Source organism: Cicer arietinum, chromosome 7 (assembly GCF_000331145.2).
Source record: "Cicer arietinum cultivar CDC Frontier isolate Library 1 chromosome 7, Cicar.CDCFrontier_v2.0, whole genome shotgun sequence".
NCBI classification, from domain to species: Eukaryota; Viridiplantae; Streptophyta; class Magnoliopsida; order Fabales; family Fabaceae; genus Cicer; species Cicer arietinum.
This window is the reverse complement of record NC_021166.2, coordinates 1,680,184-1,706,741: the sequence shown is the minus strand read 5'-3', so window position 1 is coordinate 1,706,741 and position 26,558 is coordinate 1,680,184. Positions and strand designations below refer to the sequence as shown.

General features: G+C 30.1%; 5 protein-coding genes across 6 annotated transcripts; 3 read left to right on the top strand and 2 right to left on the bottom strand.

Annotated features, from left to right (window-relative positions):
* Window positions 1-2,713: 2,713 nt before the first annotated feature.
* Window positions 2,714-6,756, bottom strand: LOC101497557 (AP2-like ethylene-responsive transcription factor). 2 transcript variants are annotated; one of them, XM_004507712.4, is made up of 8 exons: window positions 5,967-6,756; window positions 5,768-5,850; window positions 5,649-5,657; window positions 5,446-5,534; window positions 5,275-5,348; window positions 5,131-5,181; window positions 4,958-5,034; window positions 2,714-3,469 (listed from the first exon to the last, which is right to left on the bottom strand). In XM_004507712.4, exons 1-8 carry the CDS (start codon window positions 6,128-6,130, stop codon window positions 2,949-2,951), a joined length of 1,068 nt encoding a protein of 355 aa, XP_004507769.1. In that variant the 5' UTR covers window positions 6,131-6,756; the 3' UTR covers window positions 2,714-2,948. The 2 variants fall into 2 exon arrangements, with proteins under 2 accessions (XP_004507769.1, XP_073226910.1); XM_073370809.1 differs by lacking the exon at window positions 5,649-5,657 and having other exon boundaries at window positions 5,967-6,752.
* A 4,071-nt stretch (window positions 6,757-10,827) lies between these two features.
* On the bottom strand, window positions 10,828-11,480 carry LOC101497228 (uncharacterized). The gene is made up of 2 exons (XM_004507711.4): window positions 11,128-11,480; window positions 10,828-11,015 (listed from the first exon to the last, which is right to left on the bottom strand). Exons 1-2 carry the CDS (start codon window positions 11,340-11,342, stop codon window positions 10,883-10,885), a joined length of 348 nt encoding a protein of 115 aa, XP_004507768.1. The 5' UTR covers window positions 11,343-11,480; the 3' UTR covers window positions 10,828-10,882.
* Window positions 11,481-13,391: 1,911 nt separating this feature from the next.
* Window positions 13,392-16,407, top strand: LOC101496902 (nuclear pore complex protein NUP43). Its single transcript, XM_004507710.4, has 5 exons — window positions 13,392-14,101; window positions 14,383-14,452; window positions 15,220-15,451; window positions 15,595-15,668; window positions 15,984-16,407. Exons 1-5 carry the CDS (start codon window positions 13,473-13,475, stop codon window positions 16,035-16,037), a joined length of 1,059 nt encoding a protein of 352 aa, XP_004507767.1. The 5' UTR covers window positions 13,392-13,472; the 3' UTR covers window positions 16,038-16,407.
* A 723-nt stretch (window positions 16,408-17,130) lies between these two features.
* LOC101496577 (uncharacterized) lies at window positions 17,131-19,550 on the top strand. Its single transcript, XM_004507709.4, has 3 exons — window positions 17,131-17,430; window positions 17,515-17,681; window positions 18,945-19,550. The coding sequence occupies exons 1-3, from the start codon at window positions 17,190-17,192 to the stop codon at window positions 18,996-18,998; spliced, it is 462 nt and encodes a 153-aa protein (XP_004507766.1). The 5' UTR covers window positions 17,131-17,189; the 3' UTR covers window positions 18,999-19,550.
* A 683-nt stretch (window positions 19,551-20,233) lies between these two features.
* Window positions 20,234-24,377, top strand: LOC101496249 (large ribosomal subunit protein bL35c). Its single transcript, XM_004507708.3, has 3 exons — window positions 20,234-20,561; window positions 20,629-20,745; window positions 24,079-24,377. Exons 1-3 carry the CDS (start codon window positions 20,313-20,315, stop codon window positions 24,154-24,156), a joined length of 444 nt encoding a protein of 147 aa, XP_004507765.1. The 5' UTR covers window positions 20,234-20,312; the 3' UTR covers window positions 24,157-24,377.
* Window positions 24,378-26,558: the final 2,181 nt, after the last annotated feature.

The window sequence follows — 26,558 nt, the reverse complement described above, 5'->3', positions numbered from 1 at the left end:
AATTACTTGTCCAAACCAGAACCTAGTAGCAGCGCCTGAAATATCCACTAATTTATGATTTAATATAACTATAAAAGAAACATAATTACAATAGTATGTATAAGAAAATTTATATATTCAATTTGGAATAACGAATTCATAATGAGAGTAACTAATATATAACTAACACATAATTAATTAAAGTAACTACATTGTAACTAAATTTATATCGTCGGATTTATCATCTATTGATGAATAGTTTTGAGCTACTACACAATATCTAATTTATGGACATCTAGTCAAAATTAAAATATGTTTGTTTGAGAAACCTAGTGTGAAATTTTCTATGATGAAATTTATTGATATTTAATAACCATCACAAGGTGTGAGCATGTGGGATTTTCGTTAGGGTAATTTGGGATTTGTATTACCCACCGTTGCACAAGTTCAAGGTAGTTAGTTAATGTTAGTTATCTAATCTCGTTTCAATGGTTAAACTTATCTAGCAGTAATAATTCCTAGGAGTTGTAATGTGAATTGACTAATTTCTAATCTATGATTGAGAGGGATTAATGCATATAACTTTGGTATTTTTTAATAGGCAAATAAGGAAATTGGTTTTTTAAATTATATGTGGAAGTTTAATTAATTCTTAACTTTTATAAATTAATAAATACATTTTTTAAATTATAAAATAATAATCAAAAGATTTCATATTTAAACTTTTAACGTTATAAATTTTAATGTGACATATTAATTAAATATTTGATTTCATTACATTGATCTCATGTCATTGTAATCATAAAACAAATTAATTTTTCTTATGAAATTTAAATATTTCATCAACCAATTTGTTCATAATTAATCAATATACAACTACAATTACTCATAGTTTATTTTTGAAATCATAAATTTTTTTGACAAATTTATTTTTAAAAATATGACATTGAAAATCAATAATCCTCGTATTTAATTATAGTATCACATTAAAATATTTAATAATAAAAATTTATATTAGGACTATTTAGATTAATCTTATAATGTAAAAATATATTTACTAATTTACAAAATTGAAATAATCATTTGATAACGCTTATGATTTCTAAGACATTAATTTTTAATTGAAGTGAATTGAGGTCCAGTAATTTGTGCAGAGATATTTTCCTCCTGACAAAAGTTGAATAGCTAGAAAATGACAGAAAATATGCATGTAGTGATGAGTCTAGATGAAGATAGTACTCCTACATAATTTGACAATGCAGTTGAGATCAAAATTGTGGCTTGCTTGAGACTTGAGAGAGTAGAGCAGGATCATGATATGATGATAGAGAACAGCAAGAGACAGAATATCTGAGGAAAAGTCAGATTTAAAAAAATGAAAATACAATAGCTTTTTCTAAAGGTGAGGAAAATGAGAGGTACCTAAAGAGAAAGTAGGGAAGCTCTTAAACCAAGATGGGCTTCAATACATTATAGGAATCTCTCATCAAAGGCTTCTACTTGATAAGCTTTTATCTAATAAATAAATAAAGGTGAAAGTAATGTGAGAACAAAACTATACTCTATAGTAGCTTGAGAAATTAAAGTACCCTTCCCCACTCACCCACAAATACTCTTATTTATTTTTCTTTTTGTGAAATCAAATACTTTTATTTAAATACTGGAAGAAAGTAATTTAATTGCAGATACTCACTGTAGTAATTAAATAATGATATACAATTGTGTTCAAAATTGACTAGAGAAATGTTCAAAGAAAAAACTTACGTTCATTTTCATATATGTTTTTTATATAGTTTTTAACATTAAACGTAAACCTATATTTTATATTTTATGATTATAATAAATCTTGAGAAAATTATGAATTTATAAAATTATAATTGATTAAATTAAAAACTATACAAAAAATAATGCACGTAAACTTTGTCCTTGTGCCAACTTTGATCAAGTGAATAAAATGTGCGCAAGTGAAGGAAATGGAGGCCCAAGATATCAATGGTTTCCACCGTGAGTTTAAAGGCCCAATTTATCAAGCACTCATTATGCAGATTACTTGACATTAATAGACCTGTCAAATTGCGTGTAAAGTGATATGTATATTTATGAAGGTTGTCTATATGATTAATATTTGGACCGCATCTTCTCCCATCCTCAATCTTCTTGTCAAATTGTTCATTCACATCAAATAATTTAGATTGTATTAATTAAATACTTTTAAGAAATATAAGGATAAAAGAAGTAGTTATTTATTTGGACAAATAAATTGATTTACACATGTCAAGTTGGGTTTAGATATTGTCAATTTATTATTGAACCCAATCAAGTTTGATCGTTCAGGAATTGATAAAGTAATCAGCTTTTTTTACCAAAGTTGAACTGACTAAAATCTACGAAGATTTGAGTCAAAACACAAATCAAAAGAAGTTTTTTTTTTGTTTAAATTAAAAAATAATAATTAAATGGCATTTTCCGTTATTAAATTTAATCTAAAAAATAAACGAACTCATAATTTACTCTCTATGTGTGGAGGTTACAGAGTTTAAAATCATAAACTCATTATTTGTATTATCAAAAAAAAAAAAATTGTTATTTGAAATGGTTCACTTAACATTTGATTGAGTTGGTTTAAGTGTCCCACCCAAAAGTAAAAAAAAAAAAAAAGACACCAAATAGTATGGATTGAGTTACGCCATAAGTTAATCGGACAGACAAATACTCATGAACACTTTGAGCTGTATATAACCACCACTATGAAAAACTCATTGTAAAATATTTTTTTGCACCAGTGATACAGTAAAATTTAATAGAATTAGTTGACATTTGATTTTTGCCAATGACAATTTATTCTTCTAAAAGCATAAATCCTAAGTTAAAATTGATAAAGGGCCGATGTCGGTCTTATAAATAATAAATAACATAATTAAAAAATGAAAAAAATAAAAAATACTTTTGAAAATAAGTTATAATTAAAATCAAATTAAGTCATCACAGTTGAACATAGGCGCAATGGAGTTGAGGTCGTGGAACATGTTATCATGATCTCCTTCAAATCTATTGAAATCTTCATATTCAAAATATGTTTGAATGTCATCAGGAAATGCACATTGTGACAATTGATCAGACTCCAACGTTGTTGTCAAATTAGTGACGGAAGCCATTTCAACCATTTCCTTAAACTTAGATGATTGGAGCAAAAGCTCTAGAGCTGACGTGGCACTAGTTGGTCGAGGTTGAACCAACGTGGCTTCATCAATAGTATTATTTTTTAGTGATGCTTGATTGTCAACGAAGCTCAAATCTAATTCTTCAATATTAGAGTTTTGGTCATTGATACTATTACATTTAGAGTTAACGTCAAAATGATTATCATCGTTATTGTTGTTGGGCTTAAGCCACTTAATATAACGACTGAGATCGAAATTGGTAACGGCATTAAGTCCACGGTATTCAATAGCTGCCATGTCATAGGCTGTAGCTGCTTCTTCTTGAGTAGCTGCAACATCAATTTAAACCTTTTTTCATATATAGATTTAAATGTCGTAAGTTATGATAACAGATATTGATAAGTTAACAAATAAGAGTTACCTTTCCTTAATCAAATAATAAGGGTTACCTTAGTTTGTTACTTTAAGATAAAAAATTAAGAGAAGAAATAAGAATTATAAAATATATTATTATGTTCTCTCATTTAATTATGATAAAAATTAATCATGGGAGATAATGGGATGGGATTCATTAATAGTTTCTCTCCTATCACATGAACATAAAATGGGATAAACAAATGAAAACCTCTTTGATCGATTAAAATACACATGAATTCTATAAAATTTAATATTTTAAAAACTAACATACTAAAATGATCACATAGTATAATTTAGCGATTAAATTCCCACACCTTAAATATGAAAATATGAAAAATCTCATATTTTTACAACTATCAAGTGATTTATACTTATGGAATGTCAATATAGTACAATTTAACTGGATGGATATGTAAACAAAATAATCTCTACTTTTTATATATCAAATAGATAAGTTTTTGTTTTGTTTTTTATTCACCAAAAAATAGATGAGTTTTTACTTCTATTAAATTATTTCTCTCAATGGATCCGTCAATACTTAAATATATCATTTCATTTTTTTAATTTTGTATTCATCAATACTAACATTAGTTCACTATTTTCTCTCTGCATAAGAAAAATATAAACTTTAGTTTATTCGACTTCATGTCCTTGAATGCGACTGATATTGTTTGCCATACATAACCCATGCAAAAGCCATACTGTGGAGCAATAACTCATTTGGTCAATGAATTGAAGTAATTCATTGAATGACACTTTTCTAAGGTTTTCGTTTACAATAATTGTAAAATCAATTTCATTTGAAGTTTGAAATGAAAAAGGTCTATATTAATTGGCCTACCCAAATTTTAGATTGGTGTTAGTAAAAAAAAGTAGATTGGTGTACCTACTTAATTATATAAAGTTATAATAATAAGTTATTAGATATATCTCAGTGGGTTAATTAGTTAAATTTGTTACATTAACTAGATAATTATTTTATATTAATTAATTATTTATATAATTGACTTTATAAGTTTATACCATCTTTAATGTAAATAACATTATCTCAATTATTCATATCATTCAATTTTTTTTTCTTTTCTATTTATCTTTTATTAATAACTCAAATTAAGAAACGTAATAAGAATGAAAAATGTTTAAAGTAATAGATCATTTAATTACTCCAACTAAAATGAAAAAATAGTCGTATAAGAAAAAAAAAATGCATTTAAAATATATCTAATCTTAATTTTTAACTATATGCATCAACTTTTCAAATACAATTTTTATTTATATTTGAATATAAAGAGATTACATTAGTAATGTTAATATAGTACGTATTCCATTTGGTTTTACGAAAGAAATGTGTGCATTTGATTGTTGGGTAAGAGAATTTGAGACAATGATTGAAAACTTACCATAGGTTCCGAGATAAAGATACTTATTGCCAAAAACTTTGCCAATCCTAGCCTCCCATCTTCCGTTATGATGATGTCTACATAATTAATTGAAAACCAAATTCAGCAATTAAACTTTAAATTGATTCTTAATTAGTGAATTTGTATGCATAAATATATCGTGTTCGTGGTACCTTGCAACACCTCTGTATTTAGAAACTCCCCGAGAAAATCCACTGCTTTTCCTGCATTTTTTAAATTTTAAATATAAAAATTACATAAGCTACGGTTAATTTTTGCAAAATTATTATACCATAAAAAGCATGTTTGAGCAATACCTCCTTAAGGATCCAATATACTCTTCCCTTGATTGACCATCCATTTCTTTCAGTTCATTCTGATAATTTGATAACTGCAATTTTATAAAAAATTGTTATTTTCATTTTCTGAACTAATTAATTCATCCACTATGCATATTAATAAAAGTGCTTTAGAATTTTTAAAAGTACCGGAAAATTAATAATGGTTTCTTGACCCCAATATTTCAATGCTGCTAGATCATAAGCATGTGCTGCCGTTTCTTCATTATCATAAGCACCTGAAATTTCAACAACATAATAGCTTAATACTAAATACTTATATCAAATTATTCTTTTAATTTCGTTGTGATGATGGTAATAATCAAATAACAAACATATATGTATGTACTTACCAAGGTAGACTGCGATCACCACCATAGGATTTAAATGCCAAATAAAAAGAAATTAAAACATTAGCTATAACTTCATCAAATATTTATAAATAAAAAAATTTTAAAGAGTATGAAAGTACCTTGTCTTCCTTTCTTGTTCTGAGACTCATTCCAGCAATTCTTGTCCCACAAATGAGCTTCATATCGACCGGTCCAACGATGCCTGGTCGATATACAATTTTCAAACAACAAATGTTAGTATATCAGTCATTGATTCAATAGTCGATATTGATCAATGGTAAAAATGTGTAAAAATTTATAGCTTATCGACCGAACTACCTAGTGACTCCTCTGTATATTGAACTCCGTTGAGGTGGAGTACTTCTAGGGACAGTTTTCCTAGTCCGTTTTGCCTTGGTGACTACGGTGTTACTTACATTCAAATTATTGTTATCATTGCTTGCATTGTCTTTCTGTATTTGCTTCTTTGATATTTTAGCCATGGAAAAAAAATGATGCAAGTACAAAAGATAATTAAGAATTATAAGATGTGTATAAGTGAAGAAGCAAGCAAAGATATATATAAATTATTAATGGTGGTGGATTAATTGGAAGAAGAAAAAAAGAATGAAAATGAATTATAGTAGTAGTAGTAATGAATGTTTGGATGAAGAAGATTTTAAAGGGATGGGCTAAGGAATGGGGTTAGAAAAAATTGTGCTGGAAAATTGAGATAGCCGGCCAAAAGATGGTTGTTTCTGGCCGTCTGTAAAATCGGCTCTATGTTAAATTCTTTATCTCTTGTCTTCACTTTAAATTTCTGTGATGTATCTGTCATTAACTTTCTCTCAATCTGTTTTATATGCTTTTTTTTCTTCTTTCTTTCATTTCTAAGCTTAATAACTTTATTCTTTGTTTTCTACCTCATTAATTATTGTTTTCCATGGATAATTTACTTTTTTTATTATTATTTTTCTGGATTCTACCGATCTATACTTTCATGCTCTCTAATCATTTTTAAATTGTGTACGTATGCATGAAGTTGTTCAACAAATTTGAAATTATTCAATGGCCACGGATACGGGTGACACTAGGCTACCTACCCTGTAGAAGATTACTTACTTTACATCATGAAATTACAAAAAAAAAAGAAAAATAAGTATTTGTGTACCATATTAATAGTTTATAGATTAAACTCACCGATGAATATCACATTTAAGATTAAATTAAGTAATAATCTAACAAAAATATATTTAAATTTTAGATTAACTATGAAAAAATATATTTATAAATATTATTGTAATTTTGATATCAAATCAATGTTTAAAAGTATTTCAAAATTAAATTATAACGATCGTTAATATTTCTCGTAAGCAAGATAATATAAAATTTGATTTGATGATTGAAGTAAGAGAATAAATGATCAAAGTTCCATTTAATTCTCACCTTTAGTATATACTAACTAATTAACATAATAGCATTGGTTGTTTTAGAAAAAAACACTTCTTAAAAGTATTTGATGTCAGTATGTTAATAGTGATGGACATGAATTCTAAAATTGAATGAATAATGTTATAGATGTATTTTATAATATATAATCCAAACAAAGGGACAAACATTATGAATATTTTGTAATTCTAAATATCATTTTAGTAATTAAACTAATACAATCATTCATTTTTAGAGAACAATTTTACTATTTAGTCATTAATTATTGTTTTAAAAACTTGAATACTTTCTTAAAATTATTTGTTAAAAGATACATTTGAAAGTGTATTTATCGTACACTATATTCTCTCAATCGTTTTAAAAGATAATTAAATTAAATTTTAATTAATAAAATAAAAATTAATATATTTAATTTATATTTATTAACTAAATTTTAACTCAATTATCTTTAATAAAATGAACCGAATGAGAGAGAGTATTTAACACCCAGTTCTTACTAAGTAGAGCTAATGTAGGGCTTGGCATCTAGCTCTCCTTAGCACCTAAAAAAAAGAGTACATATAACATGCATTATATCCAAATACGACCAAATATGTCTGAAACCTTTTTCTCCCTCTAATTTTTTTTACAATCATTTTTTGAATTAATTATTTAGAGAAATTTATTTTAAAATGAAATATATGTTGTGTTACCTAATAATGTCTACTTTAGACAAGGTGAGGTATCAACGCTGAACAGTTCCGCCCCGTATGTAGGTGTAACTACCCATGTCGACTATTAAAGAGGATATGTTGTTTTATGTTTAGGGGCCATGCTCTTCTACCATATCTGAATTTGTGAGCAATATATAAACTTTAATGTTGGTCGGGCCTCAGAATTAGATCAGATTTCAGTGATCACATTCACTACCTCTTATTCATCAGTAAAAACCACATAATACATTATCACCGAAACATAGGATATGCATTATCACTATTTTGGTGAAATTTGACAAGCAAACCGTGGCTCTTTTCAAAAAAACAATCCTAATAGTTACAGTGGATTACCTAGATTACCTAACAGCTGAAATCCATTTAATAAATACTCCATCTAAAATAAAATACAAACAAAATTTAACACATCTAAGTTGTAATAAAATAGTGTAAACAAAAATGGACTTTTTCATCATATATTTATGAGTCATGTTAATAAGTAGCCTAAGAGCACTTGTTTATTAAACAACCAAAAGCTGAAATAAAAAATAAATTTGAAGTATAAAATGTCACCTTTTACAACTCTAAAGTGTGAATAAAATAACTTAAAAAAAATTTATACATTTAAATGCTTAACAACTGCCCTTAAAATATTAACACGACACTTGTTAACATTTTTCCATATTTAATTATAGTATAGTAAGAATGTCCTTTATAATTAATGACTTTTTATGTAGTTAAATGAGATAAAGGGTAATTTTGGTATTGAAGTTAAAATCAACATCCGAGTGATAAGTATAACGACCATCTCAGTAAAGTAATTGCGATTTTCACCCAGATGTAAAACACTATTTATATGCAAAGTAGTCATCTCCTTGCATTATAAGAGAGTCCTAATTTTGGGGGGAAAATGTCATATGTGAGACTGTGACATCACAAAACTTTGGCAATGTTCTCATACTATTACAATTGTAACTACATTAATTTTACAACTAAAATTCACAAATGTTTGTTAGAATTTTGATAAAAGCAATGGAAAAGAAAAAGTATTTAAATTAAAAATAAAGTTTATATTAATACAATGAGAAAAAATACACAAGATTATAAAATGAATATGATACGCTCTATACTGAAAACTAGTGGATCGTCATACTAACTACCATCTAAAAACTAATTTTAACTGATTTTTACATTTAACTAATATTTATATCTAATGTCTGTTTCTTATATTTTCTGTCTATTATTTGTCAGCTGTCACCATCTTCACATGATCAAAATGAATTTAGATTCTACTCAGAAGAGGAGGTTCTCAAGTGGTGCCAATATAATGACACCTAGTAATTGCAGATAGACAAATAATCTTTTAATTCATATTAATTTATTGAGAAATATAATTTAAAATACTTAGCTTGTGTATCAATCATTCTAAGCTTCATATGCGGAACCTGCAATATTGTAGTTGTAACATGCAAGCATAGTCTGATGGAAGGTGTGTCTGGTGTTCGAGATGTGCCAATGTCTAATACCGACACATGTGATTAGGTTTAATTAATTTTTTAAAACTAATACTAATGTCCCATATGTCAGCAGAATCAATTCAATGTGGGTTAGTGACTAAAAATGGTAAAAATGTATTTTTTTAAAAAAATATTGAATACGTACTATCATCTTGGTGAATAATCTGAGAGAATAATGTGATCTGGAAGCTGAGGAGGGATAAGTTGAAGCTCTTAAATGATTTGGAACATCTAGAAGAAGGGGCGAATGTTGAACAGCTAAATATTGCTCTCAAAAGTAATTCTCTTGTGATCATAATCTATCCCATATCATCTTGCTGGAATAAAGTGCAATCACACCCTTAAACAAGACAGAAATAAAAACATATTAGTAAGCCTTTCTGCAGATTATGGTCTTAAATAGATTGGTCACTTGTCAATAGTTACAGTATGGCTTTCACTTGAAATATCCTCACCTTACTGCAGTTGATCCATGTTCAAAAAGTAGGAGGCAAAGATTAAGGCCCTAAAAACTGAAAGGGGTACCAAAAGACAGAGGTTGTTTTCTTCTCCAGCCCCCTTTGCTCAAATACATGTTCGAATTGTTCAATCCAGACAAAAATGGAAGGATTTTGAGAAAAGATAGGAGTGGGAGAAGAAGCTCACAAAGACAAAGTACCCCATGTAATTAGAGAAAAAAAAAAAAATTAGACACCCTTGTCAAAGTTGCATGTGTCATCGGTGGAAAGATCAAGAAAGGCAGAACAGAAGAGTTAAAAATTGTAGTGTAGGTCTTTTGAAGTAAATGCAAACTTTGGAGTAAAAATAACAGAATCAAGACTTGTTTTATGTGGTTTTCACTCAATTAAGGTTGTTTTAACTTCAACCAATCATCTATATTTTATGATTGAGTCGTATGAAGATTTTTACAGTGGGAGTGGTAGGTAGTTTCTGAGAAATCATACCATAAAATTAGTCATTTATATACTGTTGTTATAGAAAGTTTAGGCATTTATATTGCAGAACGTGAACTGAATTTATTAAGCAAATCATAAATCCCTTCACTAATTGAATCACATAGAGCATAACAGGTAAATAAGAGCTCGGTCCTTCAAACTTTTGTTGATTTACCTTACCATTAAATTTTTATATTGAACCTAACTCATTTCTAAAAAACCAACTTGTAAGGTGAGAGATCTCACTCTTTATAAACTATCTCTTATCAATGTGAGACTTGAGTTTGTTTGATCAATATGCTCTGATATTGTGCCTAACTCATTCTTACAAAATCACTTAGTAAGATTGATTTAGACCCAAAATAAAAAACCTAACATTTACATTGATGATTGCAAATTAGTAAATTCTAGGTTTTGCTAAACTATCCAGAATCAATTAAAATCAATCGTGTACTCCACTCACTTTTTCTTAGAATTTTAGGTTTGACATAGTTAATGGCATGCACGGATTTAAATTTTCAAAGGCAACATAGGCCTCAATATGGAAATTTGTAAACAATTGATTTTTTAATATTTAGGACACCATATATATAGAGAGACACACACATACACAATAATCCACATCCAAACTCACAATTTTATATATATCGCATTTGAAAAGCTCAATAATTAGGTTCTTTGGGAAGCAAGAAAATGAAAAGGACACAGATAGGAACCACTAGAAAAGCTGCAAGCCTTAGCAATTCTTCACTCTGCGATGTTATAACTCCAATCCTTGACCAATCTCCACTGTACCTGAAACAAGGTTTAAATTAAAACATTCATTCAATTGAAGAACCAAAATCGTTATCATAAACTTAAAGAAATAAAAAAATAAAAAATAATAAGAAGCACGGGAATTACTAACCCTGCATCAATGAACCCTAAGGCAAATACTCCAATGGCAGCGCGTGCAAGATTTGAGTTTGAAACCCTCAATGGTAGTAAAAAAGGTTTCTGTTGAGACTCGTTATTGTTGTTTTGAAAATCTTTCTTTTTAGCCAATACTGTACAAAACCTTCCCCTCGATGGAAGAGAAGGAGTAAAGCAGAAAACGCTGAAGCTCCTTCCGGTGACTCCCATTTGCTACTTCTTAATCCCTATCTATCCATTTGCAACTCACCACGCGCTACTAGTTCAAATGTTCCGTAACCCAACACCATAAAGGGCTTCCTCGTCATTTTATTCATCCAACCCCACCATTTTCGATATTTTTTCATAATTAACGATGTTATCATAGGATTTTATTTGGTAATTTTTTTATTTATAAATTTTGAGTAAACATTGACAACCACTTATAGGTAGAAGGTAAGGTTCAAACAAACCAAGGAAAATGTTTTGTTCGGTGAGGAAGTGTTATCATGTCATGACTTAGACACTATTTATAGGATAATTAATTCTCTCACATGTATTTTACGTATCAAAATGTGTGATTTACAATACATAATGTGTAATATCTTATTATTTAAAGGGAGAGAAAAATACATGAGATTTTTTTTAATATACACGTACAAAGAAAAAGTCGATGAAAAAATAAATAATGTATATTTTTGAAATAAATAAATTATGTGTATTTTGTTTTGAGTGTGCTTTGAGTATTTTTTATTTAAAGTTGACGACTTAAGTATGGTATTGATTCTTGGATAATCACTGTGCTACCTTATTTATTGCTAGCTCAAGAGTTCTTTTGAAATATTGTAATTTTATCATTTTTAAGATGAAAATAGATATTGAAACTTGTCTCATATTTTGAGGTAGAAGTGATGTTGATTTTATCGTCCATGATTGTTCAAAGTCTCTTCCAAATTACCATGTGTTCGGAGATAGATCCATATTGCAAGGAAACTGCCTCCCCATGATATTGTCAAATTCAGTGGAGATGGTTCTCATTGTGCTTCATCAAACTCTTGTGCATGCGAGGACTTGCTTCATGATCAATTTGGCCATTATATAATTGGTTTTCTCTGCTTACTTGGCTCATCAAATATTATTCATGCTGAAACTTTGGACCCTCTATATCATGACATTATTCTTGCTCACAAATTAAATATTTATACTTTTACTTTTGAGAAGGGTTCGTTAATGGTTATTGACATTCGTAATAAAGAAAACACATATTATCATTATCTAGTTACTTCAGGTCGACATGTTTGCTCTCCTCAATGCTCAAGAATAGAACACTTCAATTATTCATATATAGAGATAAAGAACTTATCATGCATATTTATTCGTCAATTTTTGTCATTCAAGAGATTTTATTGTTCTATTTTCTTTGTTCCCATTTTTTTAAATTTAAATTGTCTTTACTTTGATGTCACAAACTCTTCATTTTGGAGGTGTATATTTAGTCTTCGTAAAGATTAAATGTGAGTAAACTGAATCGACGGAAATGTTAAATAAAAATAATAATTTGATTCAAGACGGATCTCTTTCTTTTGTCGTGTGCAAATCTATATTAAATTATTATATGTTTAATTTGAATAGAAGTTATTGGTTTGAAGATTTTGAGGTTGGATGAAGTAGAAGAGGAGAAAAAGGAAAAGGGAAGAGTAAAGAAAAATGAAATAATTTTTTTATTTAATAAAAAGATATTTAGTAGCATGTAAAAAAAAAATGTCATTTTGTATAGAATAGTTCTATGTGCAATAAACATTTTTGGATGAATGAATGTTTAATATAGACTAAAACTAAAAGAATTTGTATATGAGGTAGATGAAAAAAGAAAATTAGAAGAGATTAATTTATTATTTGACAAAGTAAAAAAAATATATCTATAACATATAATTTATAGTTTAAGTTAATAACTCTAATTGACAATTATTTTTTTTACGAGTTTATAAAGTTTTTTTCTCAAACTTACAATATATTTCGATAAATTACTTGAATTAACACTTGAATTTATAGCTATAATATTTTTTTCTTTTCATTTTTTTACTCTTATTACCTTGATTGAATTATTTAAATATTAACTAAAAATATATCTTTTAGTAAAGCTATTTTTGCCAAACAAAACCTAAAACTAGATCTATCCCAAATTACACGAGGAAAAACCCTGTTAAACCCTCAAAATTTTAATGTAACCATACGATTACGAAGGAGTAAAAAGTCGAATCACGAGGGGTATTTTAGTCTAAAAAGCATGCTCCAATTTCAGACTACATCTCGTTTGTGCGAATTGCATGTTCATGTTGTTGGTGCAGAAAAACCCTGGCCATGGCAGTGACGGCAAATTCAGAAACCTCACAAATCCACAGATTCCCTCAATACAAATACATTGACGCTGTTCGTTGGCTTCCAGTTCTATCCGCATTCAACCGATTCGCCGTTCTCGCCACCTTCGATTACGATTCTGATCTCTCTTCCATCGAAATCCACTCTTTCAAACCTAATCCAATCTCCTTCGAATTCCAATCTTCATGGAACTCTCCTTCCCGAATCTCTTCCCTCAAAGCTTCTCAGTTCCTTCAGAAAACAGTAATCGCCGCCTCCACTTCCTCCGGCTCACTCCACTTCTTGTTCGCCGATTCATCCGATGCGACGCTTGAATCGGAGGTATCTGTACCTGAGGATGAGCTTCATTCGGTTTCTGAGTCTTCTATTGATTTGATGGATGGTGGTGTGGAGTGTGTTACCGTTGGGGATGATGGGAGGGTGAATTTGGTTACTGTTGGAAATTCGAATTTGAATTATCGTAGATTGTTTGATAGCGGTGGATTGGTGTCGTACACAGCGGTCAAGTGGGCTTCGCCGGTTGAGTTTGCTACCGGTGGTTATGGATTTGGTCTTCATTGGTGGGACCAGAGAAAACCGGGAGGTCCGGTTTCTCAGTTTAAGGGTAACTGGTAAGAAAATTGTTAAGCCTTGAGTTGAGAGTAACTCTTTAACCACCGGTTTAGGACATTTTTGGATTAGTTTATTTGAGTTTATCTACTCTCATATGCACGCACTTAAGTGATTGTTTAGGAGAGCTTATGATTGATAAGTTGTTTTCACCTTATTCTATAAACTCTTCAGGATTACTTATAAAAACAATCTTTGACTTATACACAAGCACTTAATTAATCTGTTTATCCTGTTGAAACTATCAGAGTTACTGCTTACTGTGTGGTTGATTTTGTTGCAGGGATAAAAATTTGACTTCTGGGATAGTGCACTCTATTGACATTCATCCATCAAGAAAGCACACTTGCCTGGTAACATTGCTATGCTATGCCCAAGTCTGCATTTCTTGTTATATTTGCATTTTTCTTTCTTTTAGAGATTGGAGCAGTATTGATTTTGGATTTTGGTCCAATATAGATTAAGTCATTAGTTTATTGATTAAAATAAGTTTGTGATTATAAAGAAGTTTGTATAAGCTTAAAGATATTTGTAGAGAAGTTGAATAATAAATGATTGATTATGGATAAAAGTCATAAAGAAGCTTATTTCAATTTATGCAGCTCACAAGTTCTTAAGAAATTTATCCAACCGATTGTTTGGAATATAGTTTCATACCCCCTTAATGGCCTATACTGCAACTTTGCCAGCAGTGTCTGCATGTGTCATTGATGTTCATCGATGCTTCTGTACGTTCATTAGAGTACTCGTTAAATATCAACCAAATCTGCAAATCGCCAAAGCCTTAAGGGTGTGCAATAGTGTGCTAAAATTGAAAATATGAATGTGACATTATGATAGGACAAGTAAAAAAGCTCGTTTGTGATATATTGCCAATTTTCTTTATTTATCATACATAAAAAATTAAGGTCAGTTTAAGGACATTATGAAAGTTAGTATTTCATTTGTGCAATAATAACTGTTTTGTGATAAGTACCTATTTAATTTGAATTATTCTTGTTTTCTTTCAAAAGAATTCTTCAGATTAACGGTTTAGAGAGCTGAGTAGCTCTGTGTTTAGTGCTTTTACAGTTTATTTGTATACTTTAGCCGTTTCTGAAATTATGATGTTCCCTCTCAGGCTGGTGGCTCCTTAGGTACTGTTTTGGCCTGGGATCTTAGGTGGCAGCAACAACCGATTATATTATCAGGAACAGGAGCTGGGGATGGCAACACTGCAGTCCAGTCAATATCTGAAAGTGAGGTTTGGGAGGTTCAGTATGATCGTTGCATAAAATCAAACACTTCGTCTACTCGGATTTTGCCTTCCATGATATGTTCAGAGGATGGAATTCTTGGCGTGATTGAACAAGGTATATATGTTTGCTGCAGTTTCCAACATGTTAAAATTGCCAATTCGTCAGGAATAAATTTTACACTCCCACCCCCAAACAAATTGCAACTACTTAGTTGAATTGATTTGGTGAATCTGATGGTGTATTCTTACATTGCTTAGGTGAGGAATCTATTGAGTTGCTGGCAGAACCTTGTGCCATCAACAGCTTCGATATTGATCGACATAATCCATTGGTAAGTGGGGGCAACTAATTGTTTGTATTTATGGGACTGAATTGATGGTGTTTTCTTTTAGTTCCTTTTTTTCCAAAAAAAAAACCCTGGCCAAATGGCCTATCTATTTAGTACTATTAATATATTAAAGATAAACAAAATGAAAATGATAGGGAGAGAAATGTGGTATAACGAGGATAACATTTGATTTGTTATCAATGGTTGATAATACTCATTTAACTTTATAAAAGAAAAAAAAAAACTCACCTAACCCCCTAAAGAGAGTTGCTTTAAGGTGAAATTTTCATTTTTGACGAGGTTATTGTTTCCATGCAGGATGTGATATGTAGTTTAGAATGGGAAGCAGTAGCCATATTGACAAGACAATAACATTAACAATCTTGTTTGTACTCTCGTGGCTTGAAATTCAGAATTCAGAAAGGGGTACATTTTGTAGCTGATGCAAGAACTGGAGCTTTTAAAAGATTATTAGTGGTTCTTTATGGACCTAAGTGTTATGTTCCTTTTGTAAAGCCTTTATTTATATGAAAATGGATTTGGAATTGGCGGATTGCAAAATATGTAGCATTAGTAGCATGTGTGAGAGAGACTTAAAAAGGCGGGAAATACTTTACACCCATTTTAACTTCAAATGTATTATTGGCAAATGTGGGTGGGATCATTATAACAGATGTCATTGTATCTTCTTCTCAACTACTTATGATCCTAGCATTTCCACGTTTTATGACTGTTTTTTATACGTTTGATTTTGTTACCTGCGCGCATTCTTTCTTTGGCCGCCCGGGCTTATCTTTCTCTTATTCCAAATTTATTTATTTAAAATATACAAGGCAGACAAGTATTGATGTCGAATTATCAACAACATTATTTTTGAATTCTATGTGACGTGCAAATTGTCAAAAGACTTAATTGTAGCATCTTTTGCTGTTTTTCCATCGATTTACTATGACCTCGACTAATTCTAATTTTGGCTGGGTACCATTCTCGACTAAAAAGATAAAATTTCTTAAGTGTAAAGGAATCCATAATCATTTGAAAAGTTTATTTTATTTTTATAATAAAAAAGTTTGTTTTCAATTGGTCTCCCTATTCTCCTTTTTTTTTTTTAACAAGACTCATCATTCTCCTTTTAATTCTACTGGGTTAACTAACTAATAAAAATAATGTGTCATTTGAGAAATCTGTTTGCCTAAAATTTCAAAATTTCTTTCTATACACAATCTTATATGGAGTGGATCATTAGAAAATTTTAAATTTGACAAAATAACTTTCAAATTTGAAATAAAAAATTGAACTTTAAAGAGAAAATAACATAAAATTAGGAATAATTAAATCTAAGTTAAAAGTGTTCCAGAAAATATGATATAATAATAGTATAATCTATTTATTTGTTTATATTATTTAGAAAGCAAATATTTGAAGATGATTGGAACGCGTGTGGAGGGAGGTAATAAAAACAGAAAAAGAGTTTGGAAATGTTTGATTTGGGATTTTGGAGCGAAGAAAGGATAAACGAGAGAAATGGAAAAGGGCGGGGCGGCAAGGATAGACCTAAAGCGAGAAGCGAGGGAGGATCTGAGCGGGCATGTTCATCTACTTCCCTGTTGCATCAAACACGATGGTCCCACCCAAGTTTCTCACTATTTCAAACCTAAGCCCACAGGCGTCGTCGGTGAAGAAGACGGTTTACCACTACAGCAATCACATTTTAGAGGCAGGTTGCTCCAAGGAACTACTCTCCCTCTTCCTCACGGTTACTCTGGTTCGTACTATCTCAATTATTTTCTCTCTTTCTTTCCATATTTAAAACTACCAAGGTCTTCTTTCTGATTATTATGTTTGCTAGGTTTTGTCCTGGGAAAGAAAACTCCGCGTAATAAATCCGATGAAAACTCTAATTCTTGGGAGACGAACGCTACGTTTCAAGATATTACGTATTGGAACCACGACTACGCTCCTTCGCAGAATGATGATTTCATCCGTGCTTTCCATTGGCTCACCGTTGCAAATGCTGTAAGTTGTTTTATTCTATCAAACACTAATACTGACAAAGAGTAATAATTTAAGAACATAAATTAATTTTGAATGTAGTGATGGTATCAGTCTCAGTGCTACATAGGTTTTATTAATGCCTTATTTGCGAATTCGATTTAAGGCAACCTGGTTTCTTCTGCATTTTGGTTCCATTTACTAGTTTGGAATAATAAATTAATTGCACACTTCATTAGTGATTGTTACGAGTAGTAGAAATATGTAGCAACTTTTAATTACTTATATTTTTTAAATTATTATCACTGACGTCATGTAAGTGTCATTTTTGTGCCAGTGTTGTATTGGTGCTTCATAAGTAGTAGAATTTTATTGGAAGTGATTATGATTTTCTGTGTTATTTACTAAACATGTTGAATAGAAATGAGTTTTGTAGTATTTAAACAAATAAGCAGATGAATTTCTTGGTGTCACCTTTTTGTCATAGTGCATATGAATCTGTTAACGCTACTGCTATTCAAAAGATGAATTTCTCATGCACCAGTCACGCGGTCAACTAGAAGTATATTTAGTGTTTGCCTAAATATTGTTGAGTTGCAACTTTGTTTGTTAGAATTATGTTAATGTTGAGGGGGTAATCATCTTGGAGGATGTCATATTGTAAGTAAGAAGAACTTTCTCTATTTTCACTTTTTATTTCTCAGTTCATCATATTCTGGAGATAGATAATGTGGACTTGGAATGTGCTTGGCTTATGATTACCTCAAGGCAAGGCCTAGACACGAGTAAATACCCTCTTCATTTGTCAAAATAAATTGAGGGTTACATAATTATAGTTTTGGGTGTATAAAAACACATGTTTTAAGACTTTTGGCATAATTAGACTTTTAAATGCCCAAAACCATATTAATGGAGCCTTCCAATGTTTTAGAAAACGGAGAGGACCCCTACTTGTCTAGACACTTATATTGGCCACTTAATTTTCAGTTATATTGTCTTTCTCTGGTTACACATTTCAATTGCCTGCATGTTAGGAATCAGGGGAACAAGGTAGTCTCTGCGTTTTGTGTGCTTGCTCTCTTAAGTCAGGCATGGCTATTCTTGTTGGGTAGGGGTTATAGCAAAAAATTTGTCCCTTCTTGATGTATTTGCTTTTGATTTGAATTAATCCGTTCACAGTTATGGAACAAGTTGTGATGGGGACAAAGAGACTTGTGTTTGCATCATTCTGATTTCTGTGCATCATTGAGGTTCCTTAACTAGATATTTGCTTGCTTGTCACTGCAGCTGCATAGTCCTGTGACACCTGAGGAGTTAGAGTCATCATCTTTCACACTCTAGAGGGACAATTACACTCCTTACAAAATGCTGAAGCCGACAAGCCGCCGTCGTATTTTCAGTTTATTTATTCCTGTAATTTTTTGTGCTTTTGTTGTATGTTGTCTTCAACTGTCCCCATGTATTTCCCATTTTATACTATCCTATTTGTTTTTCACTATGTGAAAACAATTTGTATCTTATCATAGATGGAAAACTTGCTGTCTCTAATAGCACATCATGTCTAGTCTCTATCTACTGAAGGAGGAGGATAACTTGCAGTATGCAGGCCTATCACTATCAGAATCATACATAATTGTGGAGGCACGGTGAAGACGAGCTCAAAGACCTCAAAGCTTTTATAGATGATGATTGGTTTCTTGAAGAGTGTTCTCTTGTTTTCTTCGTTAAATTAATAGTGACTCTTAACTTATTTTTTCTTTTTTAGTTGGAAAGGCACATGTTAACTATGTTATACTGTATTACTACCAACTTAACTATTGTGTTTGTGCAATGGAGTGAGGGGTGGTTCTGACCGCATGAGAATTGACGGGGCCTCAATACTTTAAAACTTAATTTTTCCAATGACTGCATCCACATTACAATGGATTGTTTGTATGTTATGAATTCTGAATATTATTTGGTTCTTTAGTACTGTGACAATTAGATTCCGTACTTAATAATGGCCAGAGTATAACTGGACAGCTAAGAAAAACTGTTAAAGGAGTTGGAAAAGAGGATTAAAGAGAGTAGTCACTATGAAGGTAGTGATTATGTATCTGCTTATATTGGTTGCATTGTAGCCTTTTAAGACCAATGGCTTGCATATAGTGGTTTTGTCATTTGAACTTTGAAGTAATAAGAGGGCGTGTAGCTAGAAAAGAGGACTTTCTAGACATCAAGATGCTTAATTTTTATTTTCACTTCATCTACTAGTTGTAAGCTGAAACGGCATGATGCAATTGCAATTTGCAAGCAAAAAACATTTAAAATTTACAAAGCTACAATTTCAAGTTGATTGGTCTTTTCTATAAATACCCTTTGCGGTTCCCCGTCCCTATGTTTTTCTCAAAAACCACTGTGTACCCTTAATTTATTACTATTTTCATTTTTATATTCTCTATGTTTTTATTTATTATTAGTCTCAGCAGTAGAACAACACAACGATTTTGAGGCCCGTAGAGAAAACCTAACAAAAAGGTGAAGGCCCAAAAGTCAAACATAAGAAACCATGGAAGCCCATTAGCAGTTTAGCTGTATCCACAAAATCAACATCATCTTCTTTATCCACAACCGTGAGTAGTAGTCTCATTCATTCTTATCAGAAAACACAGAAATATGGCGTTGGCTTGCGCAACGGCCACATTTTCCTCCTTCGCCTTTAGGCTTGCAGCACCATCTTCTTCTACACGTGTCTCTTACAGTTCAGTTAAATTGCCTTTGTCCAATAATGTCAACTCGCTCCATCTCAGTTGGTCTGGAACCATTTCCGCTCCATTTCTTCACCAAAAACTCGCCACTGTTACTTCTCCTCCTCGCTCTCTCACAATTGTATCCGCAAAAGGCTACAAAATTAAAACTCACAAGGTCCTATCCTCTCTCTCACACTTCGTTGCTTCAATTTTTTTTTTATTTGAATTTGATTTTTGTACAGGCATCGGCAAAGCGATTTAGAGTAACCGGTAGTGGCAAGATCGTGCGTAGAAGAGCTGGAAAGCAACATTTGCTCTACAAAAAGAATAACAAGAGGAAATTGCGACTCTCCAAAATGGTTCGTTCATTTTTAACATGCTTCATGCTTTAATTATATTTGAATTTTAATATTATCAACATCAATCTAAACCTAATTAATTGCCAAAGAGGATTCCTTCTTTTACTACTCAATTGCTAATAACTATACTTGTTGCTGCTTTGTCTTCATATCATTTCAAACTAATTGCCTGTTATGCTTGTAATCTGGTATTTATTTGGTGTTATTCACTTGGTTATTTGGAATATCAAATACTTGTCATCATAACACTTAGGCATATATATATATATATATATATATATATATTAGAATATCATATTTCTACTATGAATGTGTCACAAAAAACATACAATTGTGTCTTTAGTTAGTAAGACATATTGAAGACGTATGGTATCCAGAAGAAAGACAATTATGTCTATAGTTGGTAAGAAGTATCAAATATGTATATGAGAAGTACCGTCGAAAATATTTCCTAAAAGCATTAAAAAATAATATTTGATTACCTTATATGTATGTATTGAGAAGTATCACACATATCGATCGGTATTGGATATGCATTGGGCACTGATGCTTCTACATTTTTGAAGTATCTGGGTTTTATAATTGTGTTACTTTGATCTCAAGAATTTGATTACATCTTATCCGTGTTGTCAATTGCGGGTTGTGGAAAATAGCAATTTGTTTTACTTCCGCTATGCTACAGTGCTATAGCGCCAATATCATGACCATTGGAAAATATTTTGTACTAAAAAGCGTATCACAGAACAATAACGATTTGTTCAAATTCTACTGTACTATAGTACCGTTGTAGCCGCTATTTGACAACAATGTGCTCACTATATTATTAAATGTATATTATTAAATGTCTTACCTTTTTGCTTTGGGTTGGGTTGTGAGATTTCTGGATGAGGGTGACTTTCAGGAAACGGGAATAGATGAAAAAGTTGGAAGATAAATTCTGTCTCCCTGTCTTCTCTCTATTCTTCATGTGACATGAGGATAAATACAAGTTATAATATTAAAACATCTACATTATGCACTTGTGTACCAACAAAAGAAATCTACAATGTGTAGTTAATATAAATTAAGTAGCTCTAGTAGTTAATATATATTGTTTTCCATGTCTATATATGCTGATACCCTGAAAGCCATTTTTATCTTATGCGTCAACTTTGAGTAGAAAGGTCTTCAAACAAGCTAAGAAAGAGTTTGGCTTTCCCCAGCTTATCCTATGAATTATCAATTATCACACGATTGAGTTATTAGAATATCATATTTCTACTATGAATGTGTCACAAAAAACATACAATTGTGTCTTTAGTTAGTAAGACATATTGAAGACGTATGGTATCCAGAAGAAAGACAATTATGTCTATAGTTGGTAAGAAGTATCAAATATGTATATGAGAAGTACCGTCGAAAATATTTCCTAAAAGCATTAAAAAATAATATTTGATTACCTTATATGTATGTATTGAGAAGTATCACACATATCGATCGGTATTGGATATGCATTGGGCACTGATGCTTCTACATTTTTGAAGTATCTGGGTTTTATAATTGTGTTACTTTGATCTCAAGAATTTGATTACATCTTATCCGTGTTGTCAATTGCGGGTTGTGGAAAATAGCAATTTGTTTTACTTCCGCTATGCTACAGTGCTATAGCGCCAATATCATGACCATTGGAAAATATTTTGTACTAAAAAGCGTATCACAGAACAATAACGATTTGTTCAAATTCTACTGTACTATAGTACCGTTGTAGCCGCTATTTGACAACAATGTGCTCACTATATTATTAAATGTATATTATTAAATGTCTTACCTTTTTGCTTTGGGTTGGGTTGTGAGATTTCTGGATGAGGGTGACTTTCAGGAAACGGGAATAGATGAAAAAGTTGGAAGATAAATTCTGTCTCCCTGTCTTCTCTCTATTCTTCATGTGACATGAGGATAAATACAAGTTATAATATTAAAACATCTACATTATGCACTTGTGTACCAACAAAAGAAATCTACAATGTGTAGTTAATATAAATTAAGTAGCTCTAGTAGTTAATATATATTGTTTTCCATGTCTATATATGCTGATACCCTGAAAGCCATTTTTATCTTATGCGTCAACTTTGAGTAGAAAGGTCTTCAAACAAGCTAAGAAAGAGTTTGGCTTTCCCCAGCTTATCCTATGAATTATCAATTATCACACGATTGAGTTTGGTCCTTAATCTTTTTTCTCTCTCTTGATGATTTCTGATTTTGTGCATTTCTACGGTTAAGGTTAAACCAACTTCCAAATTCATATCAAGAATGTGCATTTTTGTTTCTTACAAAGATACTTGGTTATAGGTTTCCTTGGTCAGGTAGTTATTGTATGAGAATGTGGAATTTACTCGTTGTTTGTAGCACACAGTAGCAGATATTAAAAACACTGTACAATGTTTCATTCTACTCAAAACTTTTTGTTTGCCTCATATATGTGACTGAGTGAAGCCTATGTTATGTTAATAGCTTAACAAGATTAAGTTAGTGAGTTGGTTAATTAGGAAATAAGGCATGTTTTCTATATATAATAGGAGAGCCTTAGAGAGTGATTTATTCTGTCAATTGGAAGGAGTAGGGGCCTTTGGACCTTTGGGAAGGTGGCAGGGCCTCAAATCTCTGTTCTCTGCTGATTGTTTGTATTCAAGGGAATTATTCTCTATTATCTTTGAGTGATCTATACGATGTATATACTTTAAATTAATAGCTATTAAAGAATGGATTTGAACTGGATATATGTAAAAAGCAGCCTTATAGGGCATCTGTATTCAGATCACGTCATTCAAATAAAAAATTTGTGAATCAGGACTTGCACAGCAAAAATAACAGACTAAAAAAATCACGCAAATGCCTTGAGGGGATGTATTTTCAAGTTGCATATTTTCAATTGTTATCTCGTAATCTTAACAAAACATCCACAATTCATTTGTCTACTCCGCAAATATATGTCTCTTAAATTTTAGCTATAAATTTATGTGAAGTGATAAAATACAGCTTTCTATGAAATGTGTACATCAAAGTAAAGTCCTTAGAACATGATAAATTGGTTGAAATTATCAATTGAAGTAATGTCCCTGTAGTGGCATTCAAGTTGATTGTTTTTTCAGACACAAGTTGAACACTAACCTCATTAGAGAAATCCAGCACTTGGATTTGGATTTCAACTGAAATATGGCCTTTTCAGTTTTGTTTGAATTTATTTCTACCAGACACCATCTTAGGGAATTTTTTTATTCTGTTCTGAAATACACTCACATTAAATTATGGGATCGGTTTTCTCATGCCTAACTTTTTTCTTACTGTCGTGCACAGATCCAGGTCGACAGGAGTGACTATGACAATGTGATTAGAGCATTGCCATATCTGAAAGTAAACAGAAAAGCTACATAAATGTCGAGTTTGTAAATCAAAGTCATGAATCTAGCAACATTCAGTCTACTGATTCGTCATGTTTCCTTTATGCTTTTACACCATTTGAATGTTTTTTTATTTTACAAATGAATTGAGGTAGTTTTTGCCATTGGAAATATCATTACCTCCTATATCACGCAATAACAATTTGTATTTACATCATTGCAATTTCTACTATTCACTTTTTTCTGTCTTCCTAATTAGCATTGTATTTGTTTTGTGGCGAATCATGTGGTCACCATAAACTATTTGGTAACATATAAATTTACAGTTTGATAACTTCAAATTGGGTCGTTCGAGTTTTCCTGTCAAGTTTCATATTTTGCAAAAACAAATATTCGCGTTGTTAATAATTTTTTGATAGGTTGTGTTAATGTTTTTGCAACATTTTAGCAATATATATATATATATATACTCTTCTTAATGTCTTAGTATAAACGAATAACTTTTCTAATCTAATCGGCAAATTAAAAGTTTTGATTGAATAGATTAACTTTATTAATTTTGATAAACTTTAAAAATATATAAATAAATATCAATGGCTATATTATATAGCTACAAAATTCGAATTTATATAAAACATTGTGTGTTACATCATGAATATATTATTATATTATGTCAATAATCAACGGTTGAATTATTGAAATTCATCGTTAACATTAAACTATTAAGCTGACTAACTCAATATATATATATATATATATATATATATAATGTAAAATACAAATTTTACAACACTTGTCTAGTTGAGATTAATTATCATCGTAGAGTTATATGTTGTGATTTTTTTAATTATCAAAAGTAATTAAATAATAAATACTATCAGCAATTAACAAACACAAATGCGAAATTTGAGTTCTAAATCTATAACATGACATTCAACTTAACAATATAAACATTTTATTAGTCTATAAGAACAATTGAGTGCACTTTAAAACAAGTAAAAAGTAGAAACTAGTAATCATAATTAATAAGTATAAAATTCATTTTCCTTGATTGTATTATAGATACTATATTTTATCTTCGAATAGACTATCCAATTTTTATGAATTGGTTAAAAATAATCGATAACATTTGTCTAAATCATTCGTACTAAAGAAATTACTATATCTTTTTATATTTTTGTTGATTCATATTCTTATAAAATATTGATATCATTATATTTATTTATTTATTTTATTATCTTTTGACCTTACCAATTTGTTGAAGATTTTATTCTATCTAAGTACGTTTTATATTCTTGATTGAAATTATACTTTAAATTTTTTTACGTGAGAATATAATTAATAACAAAGAAATAAGAATTGAACTAATGTTAAAATTTGGTCTATTATTAAAAAGGCAAGCTCTTTTTTTTATATATATAAAATAAAAAGGAAAGCTCTAGTAAACAACGTGTATAATGATTAAAATCATGAGATAACTTAAAATTGATATTAAGCGATTTTGATTATTTTGCAATTGAAATTTGAACTTTAAAATTAATCAAACTCGAAGTGATGATAGTTGTGTTGGTGGTGAGGGCAATGGCGACAACATAATATATTAAATTATTTAAGATGGTTCAACTTTGGCAAAAGATAAAAGTATTTATTCCACATATTCATGGCATACTAACATTTCATTTGTTTTTCTAGGTAGGTATTTTTATTCCCTTAACACTATAAGATTTATCATTCGAGTGTGATATTTTAAAGTATTATTTATTTGATTTATAGTAATAATTTGAATTTAGTAGATAACATCCATATTTTCAATGACATACTAACATGTGTTTGTTTTTCTAGTAAATTATTTTATTCCCATAACATTATACAAGTGAGTGTTATAATTATATTTAGACAAATATTATATAAGGAAATTACTAAATCATTCATACTAAAAAAATTACAAGATTAATTGTATTTTATTCCCATACATACAAGATTCATCTGAATGTATTAGATACACATTCATATGTCATCAGGTTCAAGTTATGCCAGACTTTTTTCTTAAACAGATAAAGTTAAAATTTCTAAAAAAATCTATTTAGTTAAAAAGGTCAAACTACAGGATACTAATAAGCCTTTTAAATAGATTTATTAAACCGGTCTATTTAAATAAATATAATTTTTTTATTATATTAATTATTATATTAAAATTTAATCTTTTTGTTATATATTTAACTTTTAGTAATTTATGCATATTAACATCATTTAGTTTATGATATATTTAAATGTATTATTATAAAGTATAATTTAAATATAATATATATATAAAGTCATATTATTCCAAATGTGATGTTAAATATCAAAATAAAACATAATTTCATTGACATATTAACATGTTAATCTATTTAAAAATATATTTAATTACTTATTCAAAAATATTAAAATTAACAG

Excerpts from the sequence above, each read along its gene's own strand:
- LOC101497557 (XM_004507712.4), bottom strand. The coding sequence starts at position 6,130 with ATGGCTAAAATATCAAAGAAGCAAATACAGAAAGACAATGCAAGCAAT. Across the intron at positions 5,851-5,966 it reads ATATACAGAGGAGTCACTAG|GCATCGTTGGACCGGTCGAT; the intron begins GTAGTTCGGTCG and ends TATATCGACCAG. Across the intron at positions 5,182-5,274 it reads TATATTGGATCCTTAAGGAG|GAAAAGCAGTGGATTTTCTC; the intron begins GTATTGCTCAAA and ends TAAAAAATGCAG.
- LOC101497228 (XM_004507711.4), bottom strand. The coding sequence starts at position 11,342 with ATGGGAGTCACCGGAAGGAGCTTCAGCGTTTTCTGCTTTACTCCTTCT. Across the intron at positions 11,016-11,127 it reads TTAGGGTTCATTGATGCAGG|GTACAGTGGAGATTGGTCAA; the intron begins GTTAGTAATTCC and ends ACCTTGTTTCAG.
- LOC101496902 (XM_004507710.4), top strand. The coding sequence starts at position 13,473 with ATGGCAGTGACGGCAAATTCAGAAACCTCACAAATCCACAGATTCCCT. Across the intron at positions 14,102-14,382 it reads TCTCAGTTTAAGGGTAACTG|GGATAAAAATTTGACTTCTG; the intron begins GTAAGAAAATTG and ends ATTTTGTTGCAG. Across the intron at positions 15,452-15,594 it reads TCTTGGCGTGATTGAACAAG|GTGAGGAATCTATTGAGTTG; the intron begins GTATATATGTTT and ends TACATTGCTTAG.
- LOC101496577 (XM_004507709.4), top strand. The coding sequence starts at position 17,190 with ATGGAAAAGGGCGGGGCGGCAAGGATAGACCTAAAGCGAGAAGCGAGG. Across the intron at positions 17,431-17,514 it reads TCTTCCTCACGGTTACTCTG|GTTTTGTCCTGGGAAAGAAA; the intron begins GTTCGTACTATC and ends TATGTTTGCTAG. Across the intron at positions 17,682-18,944 it reads GGCTCACCGTTGCAAATGCT|CTGCATAGTCCTGTGACACC; the intron begins GTAAGTTGTTTT and ends TTGTCACTGCAG.
- LOC101496249 (XM_004507708.3), top strand. The coding sequence starts at position 20,313 with ATGGCGTTGGCTTGCGCAACGGCCACATTTTCCTCCTTCGCCTTTAGG. Across the intron at positions 20,562-20,628 it reads ACAAAATTAAAACTCACAAG|GCATCGGCAAAGCGATTTAG; the intron begins GTCCTATCCTCT and ends ATTTTTGTACAG. Across the intron at positions 20,746-24,078 it reads AATTGCGACTCTCCAAAATG|ATCCAGGTCGACAGGAGTGA; the intron begins GTTCGTTCATTT and ends TGTCGTGCACAG.